General features: G+C 44.9%; 3 protein-coding genes across 3 annotated transcripts in view; all 3 read right to left on the bottom strand.

Annotated features, from left to right (window-relative positions):
• LOC141935161 (uncharacterized) overlaps nucleotides 1-6,829 on the bottom strand; it is a 98,677-nt gene extending 91,848 nt beyond the window's left edge. Inside the window, exons 1-11 of the mRNA XM_074851150.1 lie at nucleotides 6,708-6,829; nucleotides 6,479-6,619; nucleotides 5,734-5,916; nucleotides 5,264-5,335; nucleotides 3,881-4,007; nucleotides 3,517-3,656; nucleotides 2,654-2,857; nucleotides 2,179-2,328; nucleotides 1,526-1,705; nucleotides 843-959; nucleotides 244-393 (exon numbers count right to left, since the gene is read on the bottom strand). Of these exons, the coding sequence (XP_074707251.1) occupies nucleotides 244-393; nucleotides 843-959; nucleotides 1,526-1,705; nucleotides 2,179-2,328; nucleotides 2,654-2,857; nucleotides 3,517-3,656; nucleotides 3,881-4,007; nucleotides 5,264-5,335; nucleotides 5,734-5,916; nucleotides 6,479-6,619; nucleotides 6,708-6,747 (1,504 nt within the window). The 5' untranslated portion in view covers nucleotides 6,748-6,829. The remainder of the gene's footprint in view (nucleotides 1-243; nucleotides 394-842; nucleotides 960-1,525; nucleotides 1,706-2,178; nucleotides 2,329-2,653; nucleotides 2,858-3,516; nucleotides 3,657-3,880; nucleotides 4,008-5,263; nucleotides 5,336-5,733; nucleotides 5,917-6,478; nucleotides 6,620-6,707) is intronic.
• Nucleotides 6,830-6,939: 110 nt separating this feature from the next.
• LOC141935082 (uncharacterized) lies at nucleotides 6,940-14,050 on the bottom strand. The gene is made up of 11 exons (XM_074851037.1): nucleotides 14,000-14,050; nucleotides 13,370-13,511; nucleotides 12,531-12,654; nucleotides 11,568-11,759; nucleotides 10,183-10,365; nucleotides 9,884-10,078; nucleotides 9,240-9,388; nucleotides 7,944-8,112; nucleotides 7,240-7,374; nucleotides 6,998-7,141; nucleotides 6,940-6,948 (listed from the first exon to the last, which is right to left on the bottom strand). The coding sequence occupies exons 1-11, from the start codon at nucleotides 14,028-14,030 to the stop codon at nucleotides 6,940-6,942; spliced, it is 1,473 nt and encodes a 490-aa protein (XP_074707138.1). The 5' UTR covers nucleotides 14,031-14,050.
• Nucleotides 14,051-21,413: 7,363 nt separating this feature from the next.
• Nucleotides 21,414-22,398, bottom strand: part of LOC141935083 (uncharacterized) — a 67,964-nt gene continuing 66,979 nt past the window's right edge. The window contains exon 7 of the mRNA XM_074851038.1: nucleotides 21,414-21,502. Coding sequence (XP_074707139.1) covers nucleotides 21,414-21,502 — 89 coding nt within the window. The remainder of the gene's footprint in view (nucleotides 21,503-22,398) is intronic.

Genomic DNA, 22,398 nt, shown 5'->3' on the forward strand with positions numbered 1-22,398 from the left:
AACATTTAGATACTATGAACAACATCACTCCTATTTTCTGGATGCCTCTCCAGTCTGCAGCACCTCTCTGACTCCTGTCAGATCTCCCAGCAGGGGAATGGTTTTTCCACCTTTGGCTTTTCTACTCTAAACCAGTGACTTTCAGAAAGACATTTATTTTGAACTTGTCCAATACAAACACACATATGGTCCTTTGAGCACGTCCCCAGAGACTTTTTACAGTGCAGTTTATTCTCAATTTACCTTCCCAGCACTCTCCAGTTGGGGCACTGAGGCCAGGTACCTCGCAATAGAAGCCAGAGGGGCAAGGCTGGCACTCAGAGAGCATTCTCCTCCCTAGGAGGCTGGAAAAGGTGCCAGCTGGGCAGAGCTTGGGTACTGCTGATGCTGCAGCTGTGAGGACATGAAGCAAGACAGAGAAAAATGAACAATGAAACAGTAAATGAGCATTCAGGGGTTGGATGAGCACACGGCAGCATGGAAACAGTATCAGCAAAGTCTTACTTTTCACTCATAGATCAAACAGTGCTGCAAGGAAGAGGACAGACATTATTAGGTTCATTTTACTGAGGGGAACAGAGGTGAAGCTAATTACATTCTAAAAACAGACAAGCTTAGGCATTGAGATAAATATGTCATCACTTTCAAAGAACAGGCCAAGAGAAGAACTAGGGGAAAAATCTGGGACTTTGGGCACTCTGATGAGACCCTAGCAAGCTGGCCACCACCATGCTCTCAAAATCATCCATCAGTGTTTCAGATATTATATAACATGAAATTTTCCGTATTTCAGATATTATGCCACATGAATTTTTTAGTCTGGCCTGATGCTGGATACTTACTGCAGTAAGTCCCCATGGGGCAGATATTCCCAGTCACATCATCTGTTGGTTTAGGGAGAGCTGCTCCACCTTTACAGTAAAACCCAGCAGTACACTCCCCACTGGGGACAGACAGACCTGGAAGACAGTGAGAATAATGGCACTCAAAGCTCTAAGACAAAGGGAGAAAAGCAGGAAAAACAACCACTCCTTCTGGGCAAACACTGCAAGGTAATAACCTGAGCCCAGTTCTATGCTAGTCCAGGGAGGCACCAAAGGCATCTTGCAAGCAGTTACAGCTCTACTGAAGTATCATGATAAAAGCAACTCCAATTTAACACACTGCAAGAATTCTGAAAGGACAGAAAAGGAGTGGGAGAAAATGAAGCAGCAGTTAGTATCCCAGCATGTGCAGGCTCTGCAGAGGCAGAGAATACAGGGGAGTCTGACAAGAGACCCTGATCCTCTGTGTCTATGAACATGTGTTCACACTGGTCCTCTGAAGATGGGAACATGGCCACAGAGGCAAAGTGACTGCTCGAGGTCACGCAGCAAATCCTGGACAAAGTCAGGTTCATCACGCAAAAGCAGAACTTAGCTTTAGAGTTCTCTAACAAGTTCTTGAATAGCAAACATTTCTTTGTCCACACAATGCCTTTATTTCAGCTCTCCTCAAAACAGGTCACTCCTCCAAAGACACTAACCCGAGGCATTGCAGTAAAACCCGGGAGGGCAAGGAAGAGGCTCAGGGCTTCCTTTGGGGCAATAGAAACCCGCTATGCACTTCCCTCCAGTGGCAGTGGCTGGACAGAGGCAGTTGGCATTGGTGTAGTTATCCAGATCAAAAGGTCGTGAGGTCCAAGCAGCTGAGATGCAAAACCAGCCTGAGAACAGAAAACATGACCGAGAAGCTCTAGCAATGACAAGAGTCCCAGAAATGATCATGAATAAATGAAGTGGGATGGCTTTGCATGTACATGCACGGCACAACCATAAGCACTCAGAATAGTGGACAGGCTAATACCACCAAAGTTTAACACCACCGTGGCATAATTTTCCATGCAATAGTACGTGCAATGATGCTTCTATATAATACCACATCAGCAAAGATGAGAAGAGATCCTGCAACCTTTAAGTTCAGTTTATGGTCACAGGGCTCAATTCAGCTGCCTAAGCAGGTTCAGAATGGCAGATGCAGAGACAACCACTTGTGGCGACCAGCCACATCCCACATAAAGCCTGTGTCCATCTGAACCAGCAGACACAAGTCAGGTGGATGCCCAGGGTGTCTTCAGTCGTACTAGATGCCTACAGTTCGGCAAGTGAATCAAGCAAACAGACTGGAAACCAGACTCACCTGCATCACACTTGCCCGAGGCAGCAGTCAAGTTCTCCTTCCCACAGTAGTGCCCAGGCGGACAGGGCAAGCAGCTATCCAAGCTCTGGGTCATGGGCTCAGGGTTATAGTAGCCCCGAGGACAGGGAAACTCAGTAGCAAACCTGGTTCCTTTGGAATAAAGAGAGCAAGAATCTATCATGGACTATAAGTACTATCTTGGCTAGTAACCCTGCTGTCTTACTTCACATCGTCTTTGCCCGTGTCTCTCATTGCTGATCATGGTGCACAGCTTGGCCTTCATGGCCAAGATAGTCTCTGCGCATTGCTTAGCTTGCCTGTGAGGGCGTTAGGCAACAGCCATATCTATGGTTTAAAAGACTGTGGGGTTTTTTTTCTGTAAAGAACCAGACTGACGCTTAGATACAGAGATCATTTCTTGCCTTTAAGAAGAAGGATGTTTCAGCCTGGCCATTGTCCCCTGGGCCCGTCTCACCTTTGGGGCAGTAAAAGCCAGCTGGGCAAGGATTCATACTGTAGCTGGTGGTATTTTCTGGGCAGTAGTAGCCAGCAGCACAAGGGAAGCACACAGCTTGTCTAGTGAGGTTGTTGTAAGTCCCTGCAAGGCAGGGTAACGGAAAGCTGCTTCCTTCTGGGCAGAAGTGACTCACAGGACAAGGGCCTCCTTTCTCCCACACACCTAGAACACAGAAACATGGCCAATAAAGGGAGCTGCTGAGGGCAGGACAATGCCAACATAAGGAGCTAACACCCCCCCCGACGAAGATCTTGTCTTCTCTGGGATCCCAGAAGACAAATCAAGAGGATACACAACACAGTAACTAGAATGACCACTGTATCCCAGCTTTGGAATAATTCAATGCTATGTCACAATACCGCTTCCCTCCTTGCTTCACAGGCAAAGCCAGAATAAACCATATTTAACAGATCAGCTTTCTAAACACTCCACATATACCAGCAACTCTAAAGAATAAGGAACTGACCAACTGGGGACTTGGAACGCTTCCCTAGCAATTATTATTTCTGAGATACAGTAAAATGAGAAGGAGGAATCAGGCTGTGTCCATTACAGGCAGGCACCCATAACTTTCCCAGCGTTCAATACAAGTATCTCATTCGATAACACAGATTGATGGACCAACTGCTTCTTCACCCTTGGCATGTATGCATTGGGTTACCTCAAACAGAATTAATACAGGGGCCTGGATGACTGAGAGAAGGCAGGGACAGGAATACTGGGGAAAAAAGGTGGCTTTTTTTAAAGCTATGTGTTGCCAAACCCCCTAATTATTGGACACAGGCAGATGAAGACACTGACGTTCTCCCAGTGCAGCTCACCAGCTGGCGATGGTGAGGAGGCTCCAGGCAGGCAGTAGTGTCCCGCTGAGCAGGGTCCCGAGGGTGCCGTGAGGCCAGCTGAGCTGCAGTAGTGGCCAGCTGGACACACTGTGCAGCTGGAGTCCTGCCAGCTGTAGAGCCTGGTGAGGGACACAAGCAGGCATTCTGTTGGCAAGTGTGCAAGCCCAGCAGGTTGATGCCTGCACCTCTGGCCAAGTGAAAACAACCACGAAGCTTTTATGGTCAATGCAAAGATGGGTCTAATAAGCCTTATTGAGCTGCACTTTGCTGCTTAAAGGACTAAGGGAGAAGCCAAAACCAAAAGGAAAATAAAAGTTAGCATCAGCAGAACCAAGAAGCTTACCTGTCCGAGTAAGTGCCCACAGGGCATTGCTGTGGGATACTTGTGCCAGCTGGGCAGAAGTGTCCAGGCGGGCACGGGCCACCAGTGCTCGTGTTTGTGGCTCCATCGGGGTTTGGGACACTTGCTCCTACATGAGGAAGACAGACCGAAGGTATCCTGAATGACATGGGTTGCTATTCATAGGCATATCTGTCCCCCCTTAAAGAAACATTTCCATAGCTGAAAGAAGAGAACAGCTGGTTGTTGCTTATGACAATAAAGCAAAAAAATCTACAGTGGAATGGAATAAACAGCAAGTACCATCGAGGAACAGAAGCATGTGGATAGTCTGCCTTTTTACTTTATTCCATCATAGACCTACTGCTCTAAAAGCTGGGATGTTAGGGAGGAAGGAGAAAATGACCACACATTATGCAGTTACCTCTAAGCCACGACAGGAATGTGAGCTTTAACTATAGCTCACAAAATCCTTCGGTGGCATGTACCATCAATCTCTACTCTATAGCCAGGAAAACTGATACCCGGAAGAGAACAGCTCACATGAGTTCCTACTGCTGCAACAAGGATGTTGTGGTTTAACCCCAGCCAGCAACTAAGCACCACGCAGCCGCTTGCTCACGCCTCCCTGCTCCCAGTGGGATGGGGAGGAGAAATCAAAAAAAGTGAAACTTGAGATAAGAACAGTTTAATAACTAAAATAACAATAATACAATAATAATAATAATTGAAATGAAAAGGAATATAACAGAAAGCAAGAGAAATAAAACCCAAGAAAAGACAAGCGATGCACAATGCAATTGCTCACCACCTGCTGACCGATGCCCAAGCAGCCATCGGCCCCTCCTGGCCAACTCCCCCCAGTTTATGTACTGGGCATGACGTTCTGTGGTGTGGAATAGCCCTCTGGCTAGTTGGGGTGAGCTCTCCTGGCCATGCTCCCTCCCAGCCTCTCGTGCACCTGCTCGCTGGCAGAGCATGGGAAATGGAAAAATCCTTCACTTATCCTAAGTGCTGTGTAGCAACAACTAAACCATCAGTGTGTTATCAACGTTATTCTCACACTGAATCCAAAACACAGCACTGTACCAGCTACCAGGAAGAAAATTAACCCTATCCCAGCTGAAACTAGGACACGTGACAAAGTTAGCGATTCCAAATGCCCTTCTCCCATTCTCAACCCAAAATCACCTGTTTGTTGAAGGGGCCACTATGTACAGAAGCTATTTACATGAGAATATTGGGAGCATCTATGAAGTTCAAAGGCCTGTCATCCACATTGCAAAGCACGGCTCTGAATGCTGATCACAGTAGAGTTGACTGCTGTTTCAGAGCAGTCCCCTGGCTTACTTTTTCACTTCTCTTTTTGCCCTGTAAATTCAATACCTGCTGTACAGAAGAATCCTGGCCAGCAGGGACCACTTGGAGAGGATAATCCCCATTCTCCACAGAACATTCCTGGAAGACCACAGAGAGAAAAGAGTATCAGTAAATTGAGAGAAATAACAGGAGAGCTGCTGTGCTGCATGCACTGATTGGAAGGCAAAGGGGAAAACTCTGAGAGAGCCAGTCCCTCAGCATCAGCACAACTGAGACAAAACCACATTCCAACTCAGACCACACTCCTCTGGGAAACCCTGAGCGTAAACTAAACTTCTGCAGAGCCTCAAAAAAACCCCTGTGGCTCCTTTGGGGACCCTACCAGTGGGACAAAGAGCCTCCTTTGACTGTGTATTTTTTTGTTTTCATTTCCTAGAGGCAAAACACACATCAGCAGATTAGGAAAAGGGATATGCAGAGAGATCACCCTCTTGGACACTGCCCTACACAGACAATGAGAGCAGTCATTTCCTCACCTGCAGGGCACTGCTGACACCTCTCGGCCTGGCTGACTCCATAGGAGGGGTTGTAAGTCCCAGGGGGACAAGGGGAAAAAATTATTCCAGTTTTCCGAGGGCAATAGAAGCCAGGAGGACAGCGACGTCTTTGTCCTTTTGAACAGTGAAACCCAGCAGGACAAGGAAAACATTTGTCTTGACCTGTGAACGAAATACAGGAAGTAAAAGGAACCATGTAATAAAGTGGAAGAAAAATATACGTGCATAACTTCCCTCTGCTAGGTTGTGCGCTTAAAGAAGCAGAAATCACAATAAAGTTATTCTGTAAGCCCTCCTGCAATAACTGGCCCTCAGACACGCACCCTCTCCCAGCAGCGTTTGATTCAGGAGGCTTCTCAGCGCCACTTCCCCGGCCCCAGAGTGCCAGCAACCTCCGCAGCTCACCATTAGGTGGCAGGCAGAACAGCGAGGAAATCTGGTTAACTGCTTACGAGCTCTCTGTGCACTTCACTGCTACAATCCTAATGCAGGAGCTGCTGCGGGGGCGAAATATATTCCCCATGTGACAGCAGGGGAAAAAAAAAAAAAAAACCACACACCAACAAAAATCGCCACCTTCTCTACCCCCATCCTCCCAATACCAAATGCTCATAACAGCCAGCAGCTATCAAGGCATTCTTGGATACAAACAACCAAACAAAAAATATCAGCATTCCTATCTCCCCCCAATCCACACTGAAATCGCAAAGATCCAGTTCCTGACCTGTTGCATTATTGTATTCTCCACTGGGGCAGGGAGAAGGTGCTGCTGAGCCTGCAGGGCAGAAATGGCCTCGAGGACAGACATCTCCAGTGATACCATCCTCTGGCTTTGCAGTCTTTGTCCTTCCTGTGCAGTAATAGCCTTAAAGCAGAAAGCATACGAGTCCTGTTTCTCATTCAAAACCAACTGAATTTTTAAGTAGCTAAAGAAGTTCTGGGCTTTGTCTCACCCTGTGCGCAAAGTCCTACAGGAGCATCTTGGCCAGACATATTGCAGAAAAACCCAGGGGCACAAGGCAGGCACCAAGTGGCATCCTGGGCTCCTCTCTGCCCGTTCCAGGTGCCAGCAGGGCACGGCATCTCTTTTGGGTGTGTCGTGCCAGCAGGGCAATAATGTCCTTGTGGGCAAAGATCTCCAAACGGAAGCCCCATCTGAAGCGAGGAAAATAAAACAAATATGGATTATGAAAGCTTTGTAGGGCCAAAAGGTTTGAAGCAATGCAAGATATTCAGTACTCACAGGTGAGGAGGTGCTGGAACCTTGAACGCAGTAATATCCTGGCTGACAATGCCCTTCTGGCTCCGTCAGACCAACCATGCTGCAGAACATGCCTGCTGGGCAGGGCTTGCATGAACCTGCCCTGACTACGTCTATGTAAGTTCCCTGCACAAAGAGAGAGAACCAGTGAATGCCCCGTGCCAAGGGACTGGAAGTCTGCTGAAAATTGCTACTTGAAAAACGAGTCCATATTTGATTCTTACCACTGGACACGGGAGAGGCAAAGAACTCCCAGCCAAGCAAAAATGCCCTTTGGGACAATCCCGGGGTGCAGCCAGGCCTGTCTCATTACAGAACGTACCCTCTGGACAGCCCCTGCAAAGAGACTGACCACGGCTCTAAAGAGGGAACACAGAAAGAACTTGGCAGATATGGGGTATCACTGCTTACCATGTGAATAAACAAACTTTGCACATTCTACCAAGTCCCAGACTCCCTACTACAAATAAACACCTGAAGCAAATGAACTGCAGTCCAAATGCAACAGATCCGTGGTATCCAAGTAGCACATTGCACCACTAAATCAGTGGCAGGCACAGCCTTGATCTAATAGAGCAGTGAGGCATGTGCACATGTTAATTCACCTACGCTAGGCTAAAGCCTCCTCAGCCCACTTCTAAGTTTACACTATGCGAGAAAAACTGCCAAATGCGTTATGGACAACAGAGTTGTACTGATGGATCTGATGTCCTGACCCAAATCTTTTTAGTTCTGCGCAGAGTTCTTCTGTTGCAGTGTAAAAGCAAAGGAGGTGGTGATTACCTAACTTAGGAGAAAACCCATGTGCCCCTCTTTTTAAGCTGACCACTTACAAACACCTCATGAATTTCTATTCACACAGTTTACAGTTTCCAAGGGCTCTGATGACCCCACAAGTATATTAGACAGTGTATACTAGCACACTTACAGGCTGGAAGCTGCCAAGAGGACACGGCTCTGGCTTGAAAGCTCCTGTTAAGGAATAATGCCCCTCCATCACCACTTGCTGAAGAGCGCTTTTGGCACCTCCTGTACAGAAGTAGCCAGGTTCACACGGTCCTGAAGGAGCTTGGTTATTTGTCCCATCACAATACAGGCTATGTGGGGAAAATTGAAAACCTTGGCTAGCAACAGTGCCTTTTGTCACTGGATAGCACAGTCCCAGTGGAAAAAAATTCCCAGCAGTCTACCTGGAATCTTAGAGACCTGGTTCCTGGTTGCATACAGGCCTTGAAAGGGAGTTGCAGAGGGTATATATCACCTCTCACACATGCTTTTTAAAGACCGTAACCTCTCAGATTCGGTAGCTTTATCCTGGGAAGAATTCCCCCCTCTACAATTGGGGAGTGGCATCTGCATATGCTTCTGAATAAAAATCACACAAACACCTAAATGTTGGTTTTCTTCAAACCTTCTCTGCAGCTTTGGGCTAAAATATATATAAAGAAAGGGACTTTGATGGCATTCCCTCCAGCTTCTGGACAGAATATGAATTCCAGAGCAGTTTCTTGCTCCGTTTTCCTGCCTGCCTCTCCTGGGTAAACAGAAAGTGAAGAAAAAATTAAAAAAAGAGAGAGACAGTTTTTTGAATTTGGATTTTATCAGAGCTTTCGATTTCATCCCAGTTGTTCTCCTCCTTCACAGTAAAGTACAAAATTACAAGTTTTGTGCCACCAAGCCCCAGATGATCTTGCACACACCATTTGTCGTGCCAGCATGAAGATATGACCACCTGAAAGTCAGACTGTCCCTCACTTGCCTCAACAAGCTTGCACAACAAGCTACCACAACCCATACCTTTTCCTTAAGAATCAGATGGGCAATTTTGGTGTCGTTAAAAGGAATACAGCAGGGTGGTGAATTATACTATCTGCTAATATAAAAAGGGACTAACCAATTAGTATTAACGAGACCGTTTAAGCAAGAGCTGCTAGGTCAAGCCATCCTGCACTACAGACATAATGAGTCTTGACAGAAGCCAGTGAACAATAAAAGCTGGGGAATAACTCAGACAATTCAAATCCCTTATTTTAAATCTACTGATACAGGTACGTAGCCATGGAGAACACAGGCAGCATATTTGCACGAGCCCTGGGAACAGAGGGGACTCCTCTGTTAGAGAGCTGAAGGCAAGGATGGGCTGCTGTGGCAACAGACTTGAGGTTTGAACAATTCCTTTGCAATGGGACAGAAATGAGCCATATTCTCCAAAGATGATACTCACCCAGGTGGGCAGTCCAAGCACTCACGGAGGCTTCTCAACCCGCTCACATTGCTGTAAGTTCCTGGAGGACAGGGGAGAGGTGAGGGAGAGCCAGGAGGGCAGTATGCCCCAGCAGGACACACGTCTCCTGTCACACCATCTGTGGGCAACTGAAATTGAAAAAGGCATCATTCAAAAAAAGGAATAAATGCGGTTAAAATATTTTAGGCACCATACTGATTTGGGCCCAAGGCAATAAAGAAAAGAAAAACAGAGACATACTCTGTTGTACAGAGAACAGACAATACCTACATAAGGGAAATGTAGCGAACACAAAAAGAATAAATATGGATGACCTTTTTACACTAGCAATCCCACTGTGATTCACACCCACTGAACTTTTCACCTGGTTACATTTTTAGTTAAGGGGGTGTTAGCGTTGAGAAGAAAAAATATGACGTGGTTACCCTCCCTGTGAGGGCAGCACGAGTGGTCCTCCTGCCATAAACTTGAGCATGAGTCATAAAATTGTGACTCTTGAAGTCACTGGGTTAATAAAAAAACAACACAGTGGGGGGGAAAAAAAAAAAAAACACACAACAAAAAAAACCACCAACACAGTGGAGCACAGTTAGATAAGGAGAAAAACTTGCCACGTGACTTACTGGAGTCAGGGCCCTGCCCTGGCAGTAGAACCCCGCCTTACAGGGACCGCTCGGCCCAGTCTGTCCTGGAGAAGCACAGTAGTAGCCACGGCCACAGGGACTGCACTCTGAGAGTCCGGACAGCCCCTTCTTGCCACTGTATGTACCCTCTGGGCAGGGCTCGGGTTTAGAGCTGCCTTTGACACAGTAAAAGCCCTGCCAAACAAAGCCAGCTTAATACAGCATTTAAGGCTCTTCTGTTAAATAGACCCCCCACATACCAGCTCCTTCCATTAGAGAACCAAGAAAGAACTACTCACTGCTGGGCAAGGTTTGGGCTCTGACATGGCAGGAGAGTCACAGTAATACCCGGCTGGACACGCTTGGCAAGTGTCCTTATCCTCTATGCTGGAATTAGCCCAGAAGAAACCTGGCATACAGGGGAAGGAGAAAGGGAATCCGGTCCCCAGAGGGCAGTTATAGCCAGGTGGGCAATCCCCTGTCTGGAAAGCAAAACACACAGTCAGGCATGGCTTTGTTGTCTTTTTCTGAGTAGGGAAGACGAATCTGATAAGATTCAACACAGAAAGATACAAGCTTTATCCACAATTTACCCAGAATTTTTTTACTGCAAGAAAATGGGGTGGAAAAGAAGGGACCGAAGGAAATTCACAGTCTCATCAGGAAAACTCTGACCACGTAGGATAATTATTGCAGGTGGGTTGTTTTTTTTTTTTTTTAAGTAAAACCTTGTCGTTGAGACAGGCCCTACACATTGCCTGTACAGTTGTGGGGAAGATGCTTTTTCCGCACTTGGAAAAGAGCTGTAACTGAAATGAGTTATCAACTCGCTCTCAAATAGAAGCATGGATTCATCCACATTGAAGAGAATTCAACTAGACTTTTCACTCTTAATAGAGGTTTCTTTTTTAAACAGCTATTAAAATTTGAAGAGTTCACTCTTTCTGGAGACAAGACAATCACAATGAAAGATCCCCAGACTCATTAGAGACAGAGCAGCAACCAGTTCCTGACCTTTGAACTCTCTTTCATAGCCTGCATTGACAGGCAGAAGGCAAAGTAAAGAGAGAAAGCATACATTAAGCCTGCTCCATTAACAGTTACAGCCTTTGGAAAAAAAAGTTGGGAGAACCAAGGCTATACGTACAGGCTGGGGAATTCCTGGAGGCTCGATCCCAGGTCTGTAGCAGTACTTCCCTGCGGGGCATGGTGAGCATTCAGCAGCACTGCTTAGACCCCTCTGCTCTCCGTAGGTCCCATTCGGGCAAGGCTTAGCATGTAAGCCCTCGAAATGAAATAGAAAAATGGGTCTTTAACACACCAATATGACTGCTGCATCCAACAAGGCAAACATACAGCAGCTGAAGCTGTGAAAGTAATTCTTTCCAGTAACTGGGAACAAACACTGAAAAGCGGCACTAGGAATCTGGTGTGAATGCTGAAAAAATGGTATGATAGAATGGGGATCCAATCCTCCGTATTGTATATGGCATCTCAGAAAATGTTATCCCAGTATTACAAACAGTTTTACATAGAGCAAATACTGGTAAGATCTATGAACACCAAAAGAGTACAGAAATCCGTAAAACTAAATTGTTAGGAAAGGCTCCCATAGCAAGACTAATCCCAATGCCAACTTGATGAGAGAACAGTCAATCCCAAGGACCAAAGCAGATTCACTTACATTGTATCCCTGGGGACAGTAGTATCCTCTTGGGCAGGCATTTGCACTGGCATCTGGAACAACTGCCTGTCCTTCTGGGCACAGGAGACCCGCTGGGCAAATCATGGCCAGCAGCATCACCTCCTGGCTGGTGTGCTCACTGGCACAGTAATGTCCCACAAGACACGGCAAGCAGGAGACTGAACCTTGGTCCTACAACATAGAAGGCACGTGGTTCCACTTCTAGAGCACAAAAGAATCCCTGCACATTTGGCAAGCTGTGTTGAGGCACAAAACAAAGGAAACGAATGCAACCAACTCTACAGCAGACCCTATCAGCAAATAAAACGGTCCACAAAAACATGGCCATTGACCAAAGACATTGCCCTTGAGAACTGATGACAGGGCCCTCCCTGCTCTTATGAAACATTCCCCATTATGCTCTTCTGTGGCTCCATCCTCTCGTTTTACCTTCCAAAGCCAACTGATAGCTTAAGTCCATCGCAAACAAATACTTCCTTTTGAGCAGAAACTAAATACAGGTGTCTGCTCTCTGCCAGGGTAAAATATATCATGAAAACCCAAAGTATCTGCCCAACTACACACTGCCAGGCACAGGACTGATGTACTTCGATTGCTAGTGCAAGTCTCTGGAGGGAGAAGAACAGCAAGAGCAGTATTGCACACATGATATGTACTTTTAGCATCATGTCTGGAGCAGCTTCAAACCTGATTTTGTAGGGACATTACCAGTCCCTTCTCTAAACTTTCACCTCTTACTTGTAGGGTCAGCACAGGTGATCAGTATTGTTTAAAACACTGCACCATCATCCCACATACTTAGACTCATCGTGAAAGGAGATGGGCTCATTCCAGCACCTCCTCCGAGGATTTAAAGCCCCAACCTCCCCTTGAAGCTCCCCTTTCTGCCAAAATTCAGTCCCTATGCTGAACAGCTGCCAGGATAAAGTTATTGCTACTTACTGAGAAGTTGCCAGCACCACATGTTCGAGGAGTAACAGTGCCAAGCTGAGGGCAGTAATACCCTCCAGGACAAGGGGTGCAGTCTGCAGCCACTGTCGCACCATGTTCCATGCGATAGGTTCCTCTGCAGGAGAAAATACAACAGGAGAGAGTCACAAACAGCAGCGAAGTGACCAAGAATCACAGAATGGTTTGGGCTGGAAGGGACCTTAAAGATTACCTAGTTCCACCCCACTGCCCCAGGCAGGGACACCTTCCACTAGCCCAGGTTGCCCAAAGCCCCGTCCAACCTGGCCTTGAACCCTTCCAGGGAGGGGGCAGCCACAGTTTCTCTGGGCAACCTGTGCCAGGGCCTCACCCCCCTCACAGGGAAGAATTTCTTCCTTATATTTAATCTAAATCTCCCCTCTGTCAGTTTAAAACCATTACCCCTTGTCCTATCCATACACCCCCCTGATCAAGAGTCCCTCCCCACCTTTCCTGTAGCCCCTTTAAGTCCTGGGAGGCCACTCTAAGGTCTCCCCGGAGCCTTCTCTTCTCCAGCTCAACACCCCCAACTCTCTCAGCCTATCCTCACAGGGGAGGTGCTCCAGCCCAGAAGCATCTTCATGGTCTCCTCTGGACCTGCTTGAGCAGGTCCATGTTCTTAAAAGGGCAGTGCACTTCTAGTCTGCATTCTTAGTCTTTTGTATAGAGGAAAGCTACCATTTCTGGAGCCAAGAATCTGTCCAATTCAGAAAAAAACCCGGTAACACGCAAGGTGAGAAAGATGTTACTTAATCAGAGGTGTTCTAAAACACCATGTAGAAATATTTCTGCAGGGTGTGTAGTGTACTTACACGGGACACAGAATGGGCTTGGAGGTCCCGCTGGCACAGAAGGCTCCTGCAGGGCAGGCAGCGCAATCCGCCACTCTGCCATTCCCCAGCCTGGTGCTGTGAGTTCCTGCAGGGCAGGGGTACTGCGTGCCCCTCTGTGTACCTTTCCAAGAAAAGAAGAGAGAACCATCCTAATTCTTAGTACACCCTTGAAGACAGAAGGCAGTAAGGCCCCCTGCTCTTTCTTGCCATTAAATATTTACATGAGTTACATATAAATACATATTTATATAAATAAAAAAACCACAGCTCTGAGAACAGCAACAACAAAATCACCGTTTAGCAAATATTGCAGAATCTTTGCAGGAAGTTTCAAATTTAGAATTGTGCTTGTACCAGACACTTGATTATGCATTTTAATTCTTTGCAAATTAAGGGAAAGAAAATAACGACACCAACATGCTCAGTTCAAACATTATAGATTTAAAGTATTGACTACACAGAATGGACAGTTTGCTATTGAACTCCACACTGAAATACTTGGTGCAAAAAAATACTGATCAAGTCAATGTGTGACCCTATCAGAGTCCACAAAATCTCCAAAGACAGAAATAAACTAAATCCCCTTCATTTCTGCAAAAAGCTGCCTACCTTGAGGGCAGTAGTGCCCTGAGCTGCACATCCCGGTAGGGACACGGGCCCCTCCTACACAAAACCAGCCTGCAGGGCATGGAAAGCACTCCTCTGCTGAGGTCAGGCCTGTCCTATTGCTCCAGGTGCCTGGGGCACACTTGTGCTGCCTTGGGTGCTTTGTGCCTGCTGGGCAGTAGTGACCGACTGGGCATGGAATGGGAGGCTTCTGTTTCCCCCCGGTTCCTGTAAACACAAAGGTAAATTTGAGAGAAGCAACATAGCCTAACAGGTAACATCCTGACTTCACACAATCCAGCTCTCTTTCTGTTTCCAGTTCTTCTTGATGACCCCGAGTTAAGTCTTCTCCTCATTTTGCACCTTTCCTCTATTTAAAATGAGATAATAATAATTGTGTCCTCTGTTGATGAGAGGCTCTATCACAGAACTGGTTACCAAAACCATTATTCTTTGATTCGTGTATCCTGCCCGGTGCCCCTGTCCAAAGCTGCCATAGGCATTAAAGTGAAGAGGCCACCAATAAGCTAAAAATGTTGAAGACTGTAAAAACTGGCCGCTTCCAAGTGAAAACAGTAACCATGGGTGGCATAAAGAGAAAATTTCAGAGTAAAATTAAAATCAACTTGTCCAGAGGCACAGCAGTCTCTGCAGTAATGCTAAAGGGCAACTTTTTCCCATTTACCATCATTGAGATACCTCACTGACCTGCTCAAGTACTTACTGGTGGGCTCTGTGATACTGGGTAGCAAAGAGCACAGTTTGCTTTGTCATAAAGCCACCTACCTCTCACACAGACGAATCCAGCCGGGCATGTTTCACACTGGGACTTATCAAAGAGGTTGAAGTCATTGCCAACCGTGCCCGGAGGACAGGCGTTGCTGGGAAATTGAGGGCTGGATGACCCCGCTGGGCACACGTACCTAACAAAACACAGCAGGCTAGCTGGGAAAAATGTTTTGATGCAAGAGGGAGGTAAACTCTGTGCCCTACCAAAACATTAGGATGAATACTGCAGCTGGGAAAAAGCGGAAGCACTTGATGCTGTGGCTGACAGCAATGTAACTGACAACCAATAATGCAGAAATACTGAAAATGAAACACTGTAAATAGGCTGGTCATGCCATACATTTTTCACCGAAGGAAAAGTGGGTTATTCAGCCAGGTCATGCTGTTGATAACCATGGGATGCGTGGCCCAGCTTCATCTTTGTCTATTTTTACCACCTATTCTGCGGCAACAGCAGGCAGCAGTGCCTTCCACCAGAACAGTCTACACCACTGATTTACCAGAAACGACACTAAATCTTGAATTAGCAGAGGATGCCATCTGCACCTCCCTATGCACAAAGCAAAAACAATGAAGGCAAAAATATATGCACAGTCATAACTAGAAGCACAGAAACCAACCAAGTCTTACCCTGGTAAGCAGTCTGCATCAGGCTGGGCTAAGCCAGCCTGAGTACAAGCTCTCCCTGCTGGGCAGGCTCTGCAGTCGGCAGCTTCGTCCTGCCCTTGGAGAGGATTGTATGTACCTGGCTGGCACGAGACTGGATAACTTGCTCCAGCAGGACAGAAATACCCAGCAGGGCACTTCAAACACAATCCAATTCCTGAAGAGAGAGAAGACATTTAAAGTCCCAAAGGGAGCGTGACCTGCTGACAAAACAGAGGGTCCTACAAAATATGATTCCTTTGCTTTCACCTACAACAAGAAAGTATGATGGAGGTTAATTCCTACCAACAATAAAGTTACTGCAAAGCCAGAAGGTGGTGGTGTTGGATTAGCTGAATGTCACTGCAGTGGCATGGCTGATGGAAGCAGTAAAACCATCTGGACTCTGTTCTGAGCTGATAACACAAGAAATGAGATACATTTAAAAACAAACAAAAACATCAGCCTGAAAACACACTCTGATGCAGGTATATTTAATCATCACAATGCTTAGGCCTCAGTTGTAAGAGATCCTGGGGCTTCCACAAAAGCTGAGCTGGTTTCCATGTTTGTATTCTGAATACAGAGAGAGATGAACAGGTTTCGCAGACTGGAGATAGACTCAGTACAAACACATGGATACCTGCTTGAATGACAACTAGTTTGAGATGTGATCATCTCTAAAATCCCGTGTGTTAAACAAACGATGCTTGCATTGTAACTTAAAGGAATGCTAGAGTAAGATCAATACATAATAAAACAAGGATCCCTTAATGGCGTTACCATGTTGAGAAAGTGCTTCTCATTACAAAATGCCCCCAAACGTTTAACTTAGTGCAAAGGAAACACAAATTTAGCACAGGAGTGGCTGCTATCCTCCTGAGTCAGGCCTTTCTACAGCACAAAGCAAATAGAGCAATTCAGGGGGAAGGAAAAACACTGACTGATGATGATAGCTCCCTGGAATACTTCCAGGTTGAACCCCCGCTGCCTTCCAAATGCTTGTCAAGGCTCAAGCATATACTAGTGTGCACGTGCCTCTGCAGGCTGGAGTACAGCCTTACAGCACCCTCAAAACAATCAGGACTTATTAAAATGTAGGCTTCCTCCTCCACAGATTGAAGGTGTAGGTCCAGATTAGGATTCCTTGGGGTGCAAAGCAAGTTTAAGGGTCATCTCTCACCCTCTACTTTCCACTCACTTGCTCATTCCCATCCCTCAGAAAAATCTCATTATTTCCGCCTTATATTTACTCCACATGACATGGATGAACACAAGCTTCAAAAAACCTCAGTAGGACAAGATTTTACTTCCTTAAGACTATAAAATTCCACAACTGAGCATAACAACTGAATCAACACACCTGAGGGGGGCTGCCACCTCATGGAGCTGTGGGATGCTTTAAAAATTGCCTTAAGCTGACAAAAGCTTGATGATGTGGATCTGCAGCCCTAGCAAATCCAGTGGCACTGCCATTTTATATAACCAGAATCCATGCCACTTGGCCATAGGGACATAAAATTTCCATTTCTTGCCTGATTTCTGGAAATGATGCTTCCTTTTGGAGTTCAGAACAGACTTAATAGTGTGGCTGCCTGGATCTTTATACAAGATCAATCAGGGCACGGATTTACAGCATATTATCTATTGCCTACCAGGCTATCACATGTACTTGCTTGCAATAAATAAATGTGATGCAGACAAACTTGGTTTCACTGAGGGGTAACTATGTCACACTTAACAGGCTGTAGTGCCGATGGTGGACACCGGCTAGTACCATACTATCATCTACCTGAAATATCCTGTGGCTTGTCACACTTTATTCATGTGTCCCCTTGCCTGTTTTGCAGCAGGCATCGTCCTACCTTTGCCAAGGAGGAGAGTTGACAACATTGTTATATAAAGTAGTACAGGCATAGCATAACAGCTTACATTATTAAACCAAAAGAGTTTTAAAACTCTAATTTACTTTGCAGCTTCTACAGTGTTTGTTCGGGTGCCACTGGCCCTGTCTCTTGAATTCTGCTGTCTTGATGAGATGTGAGGTTTGTTCCTTGCTGCACCATGTAAATGCACTTCTGGTTTTAATTTCAGAAGTGGGCGGAAAGCTGCAATTTCCTAGACTTAGCTGGTGAGTGAAAAAAAATCATTCAAGTCAAGAGACTTTAGCAGCTGAGTCATTTGCTAGAAAAGGAATGATCAAATAGAAAAATATATGGCTTGATTTGAAGGAGATAATTATTTTCTTAGCACATGTACCTCTCTAAGGGGAAGAGCCCAGTAGATGTAAAGGGAGACTGAGCAACTGAACTCTGGGTTGCTGCTCCTAGCAGTGCGCCTGGTGATCTGTGACCCTGGACAAAACATTCTGGACTTGGGCCAAGGTTTACTTTACTGAATTAAGTTCATTCCCTGAATCTCCCTCTGACTCTATTTTCCCATTTGTACAGACCTGTTAAGAAGAGAGAGCCATTTTTTTTATACCACTATGAGAGACACTGAGATACTCTGAAATGGCAGAATTAGCCTCAGCAACATGTGATTACTGTTGCAAAAAGCCAGGTCTCCCTTTTCATGTCTAAGCAAAGATCTAGTAGCAGAGAAGACTTTAGCAAAGCTCTATTATTCTGTCTTTTTAAATTAATTTATCCATTACTAAATTGTAAATTCTAGTCACTTTCAACAGGCTTCCCAATCACTAGCATGACTCGGTCCTACTGTATGCAAACCAAAGTTCTACTGATTTAGAAAACCAAACCAAAACAAAGTTATTTAGAAAGAAACATCACAGAAAACAGAGCTGGAAATCTGTGGAAGCCTTGTGCCTACCTCTTTGCATGCATTTCAAAACATTACAGGCTGCTTCATCTGCTTGGCATTTTAAAAACTCTTAAGGGCAGGGCTTCTACAGCTTCTAAAGGCATAAATTCTAGTGATGTTTCACTGGTATAAGAAAAAATGTTTTGCCTAATCTGTAACCTAATTTCCCCTTGCTGCAAGAATGGGCCAGGGACTGTTGTGATTGATTCAAACACATACAAATAAAGAACCCCTTTCCCAAAGGGAAAGTGTACAGTCAACTTACTTTAATTATGTTAGTCCTCTGTTCCACTCATAAAAGAGCTTGAAACTGAGTCTGCGTTACAGCACAACACATCTCAAAGTTAACTAATAGTGCTAAAAAAAGCGTCTCGCATGCAAAGCTGATACAGTTGAATAAGCTTTAACAACAGGTCAGTCGCTGTCTTTGGCTTCACAGCTGACCTGTTGGATGACGTGAGCACACGATTTCAGATTGCTCCTTGATTTTCTATCCTTCTACTGAAAGTACTATAATCACCTTTTCCGTCCCATTACAATCTCTTTGAAATCTCTGGGCAGATCTCTAAATACCAGGGTCCAAACCCAGAAAGGCAGTTCCAGTGAAATAAGGGAATTGCAAGCGCTTCTGGATGCAACAGCTTTGTAATTCCCAAATGCTTCACCACAAATCTGGTGACTCGTAGGAGATTCCATGGGTGTTCCTTTCATCCAGAGCTCTAGGATTGCCTGAGCCAGAGCCTAGTAAGTACATACTGTGACTGCCAGCCCCTTCATAAGAATGTACTTAACAGGGTGATTTACAGCAAGAATGATTACCCCTGCCATCCAAAAATGAAGATCTTTTACGGCACAGACCTGGCAAACACGAGGAGCTGCTGCTGGGTGTCTGAAGTCCCTCTCTGGGCTTGAAACTCCCTGCTGGGCATGGAGGGACTGCAAGGCCGTCAAAGCAGAAGTGACCTGTAGAGGAGAGGAAAACAACCTGTGGTTCAGAAACAACATTCTGGACAACTCGGACTCAGAGTAGAGTAGTGGTGGGTCTCTTGATGCTGACGTGTGTGTGCGTGTTGCGGGGACAAATGGAAAAGCACAAGTATTTGCTGGTTAAATCATATCAGGGTGTATAAACGTTGCACCCTGAAGGCAGACGTGAACGTGCTCTGATCTGGCAGGATACAAACCACCTCCAGAGTAAAACCAGGAGAACCAATTGTGCCAGCACGGTGCTCAGTCTGAGCTAAAACACTGTCCAGTTAAAAAGAAGTTGTTTCTACAAGCTCAAGGCAAAGCTAAGGTGGTAGTAGTGACCTAAAATAAAGCAGATGTTGGGTGATACAGCACTACACAGTTTCCCAGAGCTGATTTGAGCTTTGTGCACTCAAAAGTGGCCAAGTCCAGGATAGTCTCTGGAAAGCTAGTACACTAATGATGAAAACAGCCTCGAACCTGCGTAGGCTGGCTGGCTGGTAAGTGTGCTTGCTTTACTTACACGTTAAAAGGGGTTTATACCTAATGGCAGTGAGATGCCAGGTTCATTTAAAGGAATGGAAAGGAGGCCATTCCAGTAGGCTGTGTTTCAAAATAGTCTTTCACAGCAGCAAGCAAAATTGGGTAGTAGGTGAAGTCAAAGATGGATAAGCCTCGCCCATTCATGTCTGTCTGTCCCTCCAATTCCAACCCTTTTACTCACTAAGTCAATATATGTCAGCAGCTAAACTGGGGGCAAGGGCTATCTCTGGAGGAAGCAAGGGAACCTGCTCCAGAAAAGACATTTTAAGATGTTTAAAGCACTTGAACTTTCAAAAGATCACGGCATTAAATAGACAAAGGATTTTCCTGTGTTTACACCAAGAAAAGTCAAAGCTCAAGAAGCACAGGGCAGAAATCCAGGAGCATCGCTTTCTACTAGAGCTAACCAATAAAAAATTAAAAGAAAGCTTTGAAACTCAGTAACACTTTCAAACTTCAGATATTTAAGTTTACAAATCATTTTAAGCATTTATCGCAAGTTGGAAAAAAAAGGGGGGGGGTTACAGAATTTTACATTTTTTTCTGGGTTTGCTTAATTTTGAATGAACATTTTCCTTGAGATCTAGAATTTCAATAGCATTTCAGTCAGCTCTTGTTTGTTGAAGGCTGCCATTTAAATGATTGACTGTTTTTTTATCCAAGAACATGTTCATTTCACAAAAACAAACAAAGCTGCTGTGAAGACTATTTATTGCTCTGTTCTGCAATATAAGCAGACACGCATGGACATAATCAAGGAAAGAAAACAGCAGCTCACTCTGTTTATTTAAAAGCAGGACATTACACATAGTCCAAATCTTTTATGTTTTAGAAATTTTGACAAGATTTGGAAAATAAATTCTCATTAATTTCCCGTCTAAAAATGTTTCTTCCTTTTGTAAAACTGAACCAACAAAGAAAATTCAAGTGTTTAATACATCATGACATTTTTAAATTCAAAACATACAGTGAACTTTCAAGTTAAACATCCAAGTTAGTTTTATCAGTTAGCATCATTAGAGTTAATCGTTCTCTCTTTCTGCTCCAATTCTTCTGCTCTCTCCAAGATCATGGAGATTAAAGATCAGCTGAAGTGTTCCTGCTTATGCTCTAAGCACCACATTCCTCTCCCCAGTTCAATACAACATATTTCACTTGAAATCCTTCTGTCAGTTGTATATTTAGTGAGGAAATGCTCATCTCCAGCTAGAATTAATTACTCTTTCCAAGTAGGATTTTGTAGAACTTGATTATCAAATGCTTTACTAAACTCCAGATGGATATTTGAAGAGTGAAAAAAAAAAAAAAGAAAAAAAAAGGATTTAACTGTGGCATGGAAGTGCCACTGCTATGTTGAAATATATTGCTATGTATCAGCATAGCAATGACGCTTCATTCACATGCAGGCATTGCTAAGTACACAGATTATATATAATTAAAGTCAGTCAAACCGTGGTAAAGAACCGTGGAAAAGCTGGGAATCCTCAGGCCTCTCCTGCTTGTGATGGTATCCAAACTCCTCACCATCTAGGGGCTTTGTAATTGGCTGGATGACTTATTCAGATTTAAGAACACAAAAGGGACTAATTTTAACACTGAAGCACTGAATTCCAGCCTGGGATACTCTGAATATATTTAAACTGTTGATCATCTACTCGGAGATTTTCACTTGCTCTCTCCAGGTTTTGTGGTTGATATACTGGAGGTGAAACCTGGCTGCAGCTTTCGGCTGATCTCGTGCTATAAACAATAATAATACGGTAACAAATCTGTCACTCTAAAGTCCATGCTCTAACGTGCCCGTGTCTGTTCACTTGTTCAATTGTTTGATAAGTACAATTCATAAATACTTCCTTAAGTCCAAAGAAGCCACATTTCCCGATTTTTTTTTCTTTATGGAGCCACAATTAGTTCCCTGGCCCTCTACAGAGCACAGTAAATATTAAGGGTAATATGATACATATCCACAAAACCACCATCACTTCCCATGTATGACTGACCCTGCGAGAGATTAATTATTTGCTATTCATAGCTAACCCCAGGCACTGGAAATAAGACAAATCCCTCTGTTCTCTTCTCTCACCTTTGTATTATAACTGGATCTAAACTACTGAGACTTTGGTCTAGCACGATCTTTTTAGATACTCCATTTCTCCTTCTACTGGACAACATGTAAGTACCCAGAGTGCAGGAACTCTTCATTATTTAATAAGAAGGATTCTAATTACGGACATAAGAATCAAGTTACTGAGTTTAGTGACTCTGTAGGAGGCACCTGGAATTGTTCTGTTCATGAAATAGTTCATCTTCACATGCAGTACAGGGCTTACAGGAGAGAGAAAAGTTTGGTAGGACTGCAGATTGCAAACTGCATCCATGTAGTGACATTAAATACCCTTTTACAAATTCACAGCTACACCCCGCTCACCCTGTAAGGCCTTTTTGCTGGGGTTCAGGTGGGCTAGGAAACGAGAATTTAAATCTGGGGGTATGTGGAGGGAATTATCAGCGATATTGCTGCTACCTGCAGCACCAAACTTTTCCTATTACCAAATACTATATTGAAGAGTGGAACAGAATTTACATGGAGGGCCTCGGAGGGGTACCAACGCAGCACACTATCACAGGAAACCAGA

Source organism: Strix uralensis, chromosome 26 (genome assembly GCF_047716275.1).
Source record: "Strix uralensis isolate ZFMK-TIS-50842 chromosome 26, bStrUra1, whole genome shotgun sequence".
Classification (NCBI taxonomy): domain Eukaryota; kingdom Metazoa; phylum Chordata; class Aves; order Strigiformes; family Strigidae; genus Strix; species Strix uralensis.

Coding starts and splice junctions, on each gene's coding strand:
- LOC141935082 (XM_074851037.1), bottom strand. CDS start 14,030: ATGTGCAGCTCAGGGCACTACTGCCCTCAAG. Junction 7,375..7,943: donor CTCTTGGCAGCTTCCAGCCT/GTAAGTGTGCTA, acceptor TTCCCTCTTTAG/AGCCGTGGTCAGTCTCTTTG. Junction 7,142..7,239: donor TGCCTCTCCCGTGTCCAGTG/GTAAGAATCAAA, acceptor CTCTTTGTGCAG/GGAACTTACATAGACGTAGT.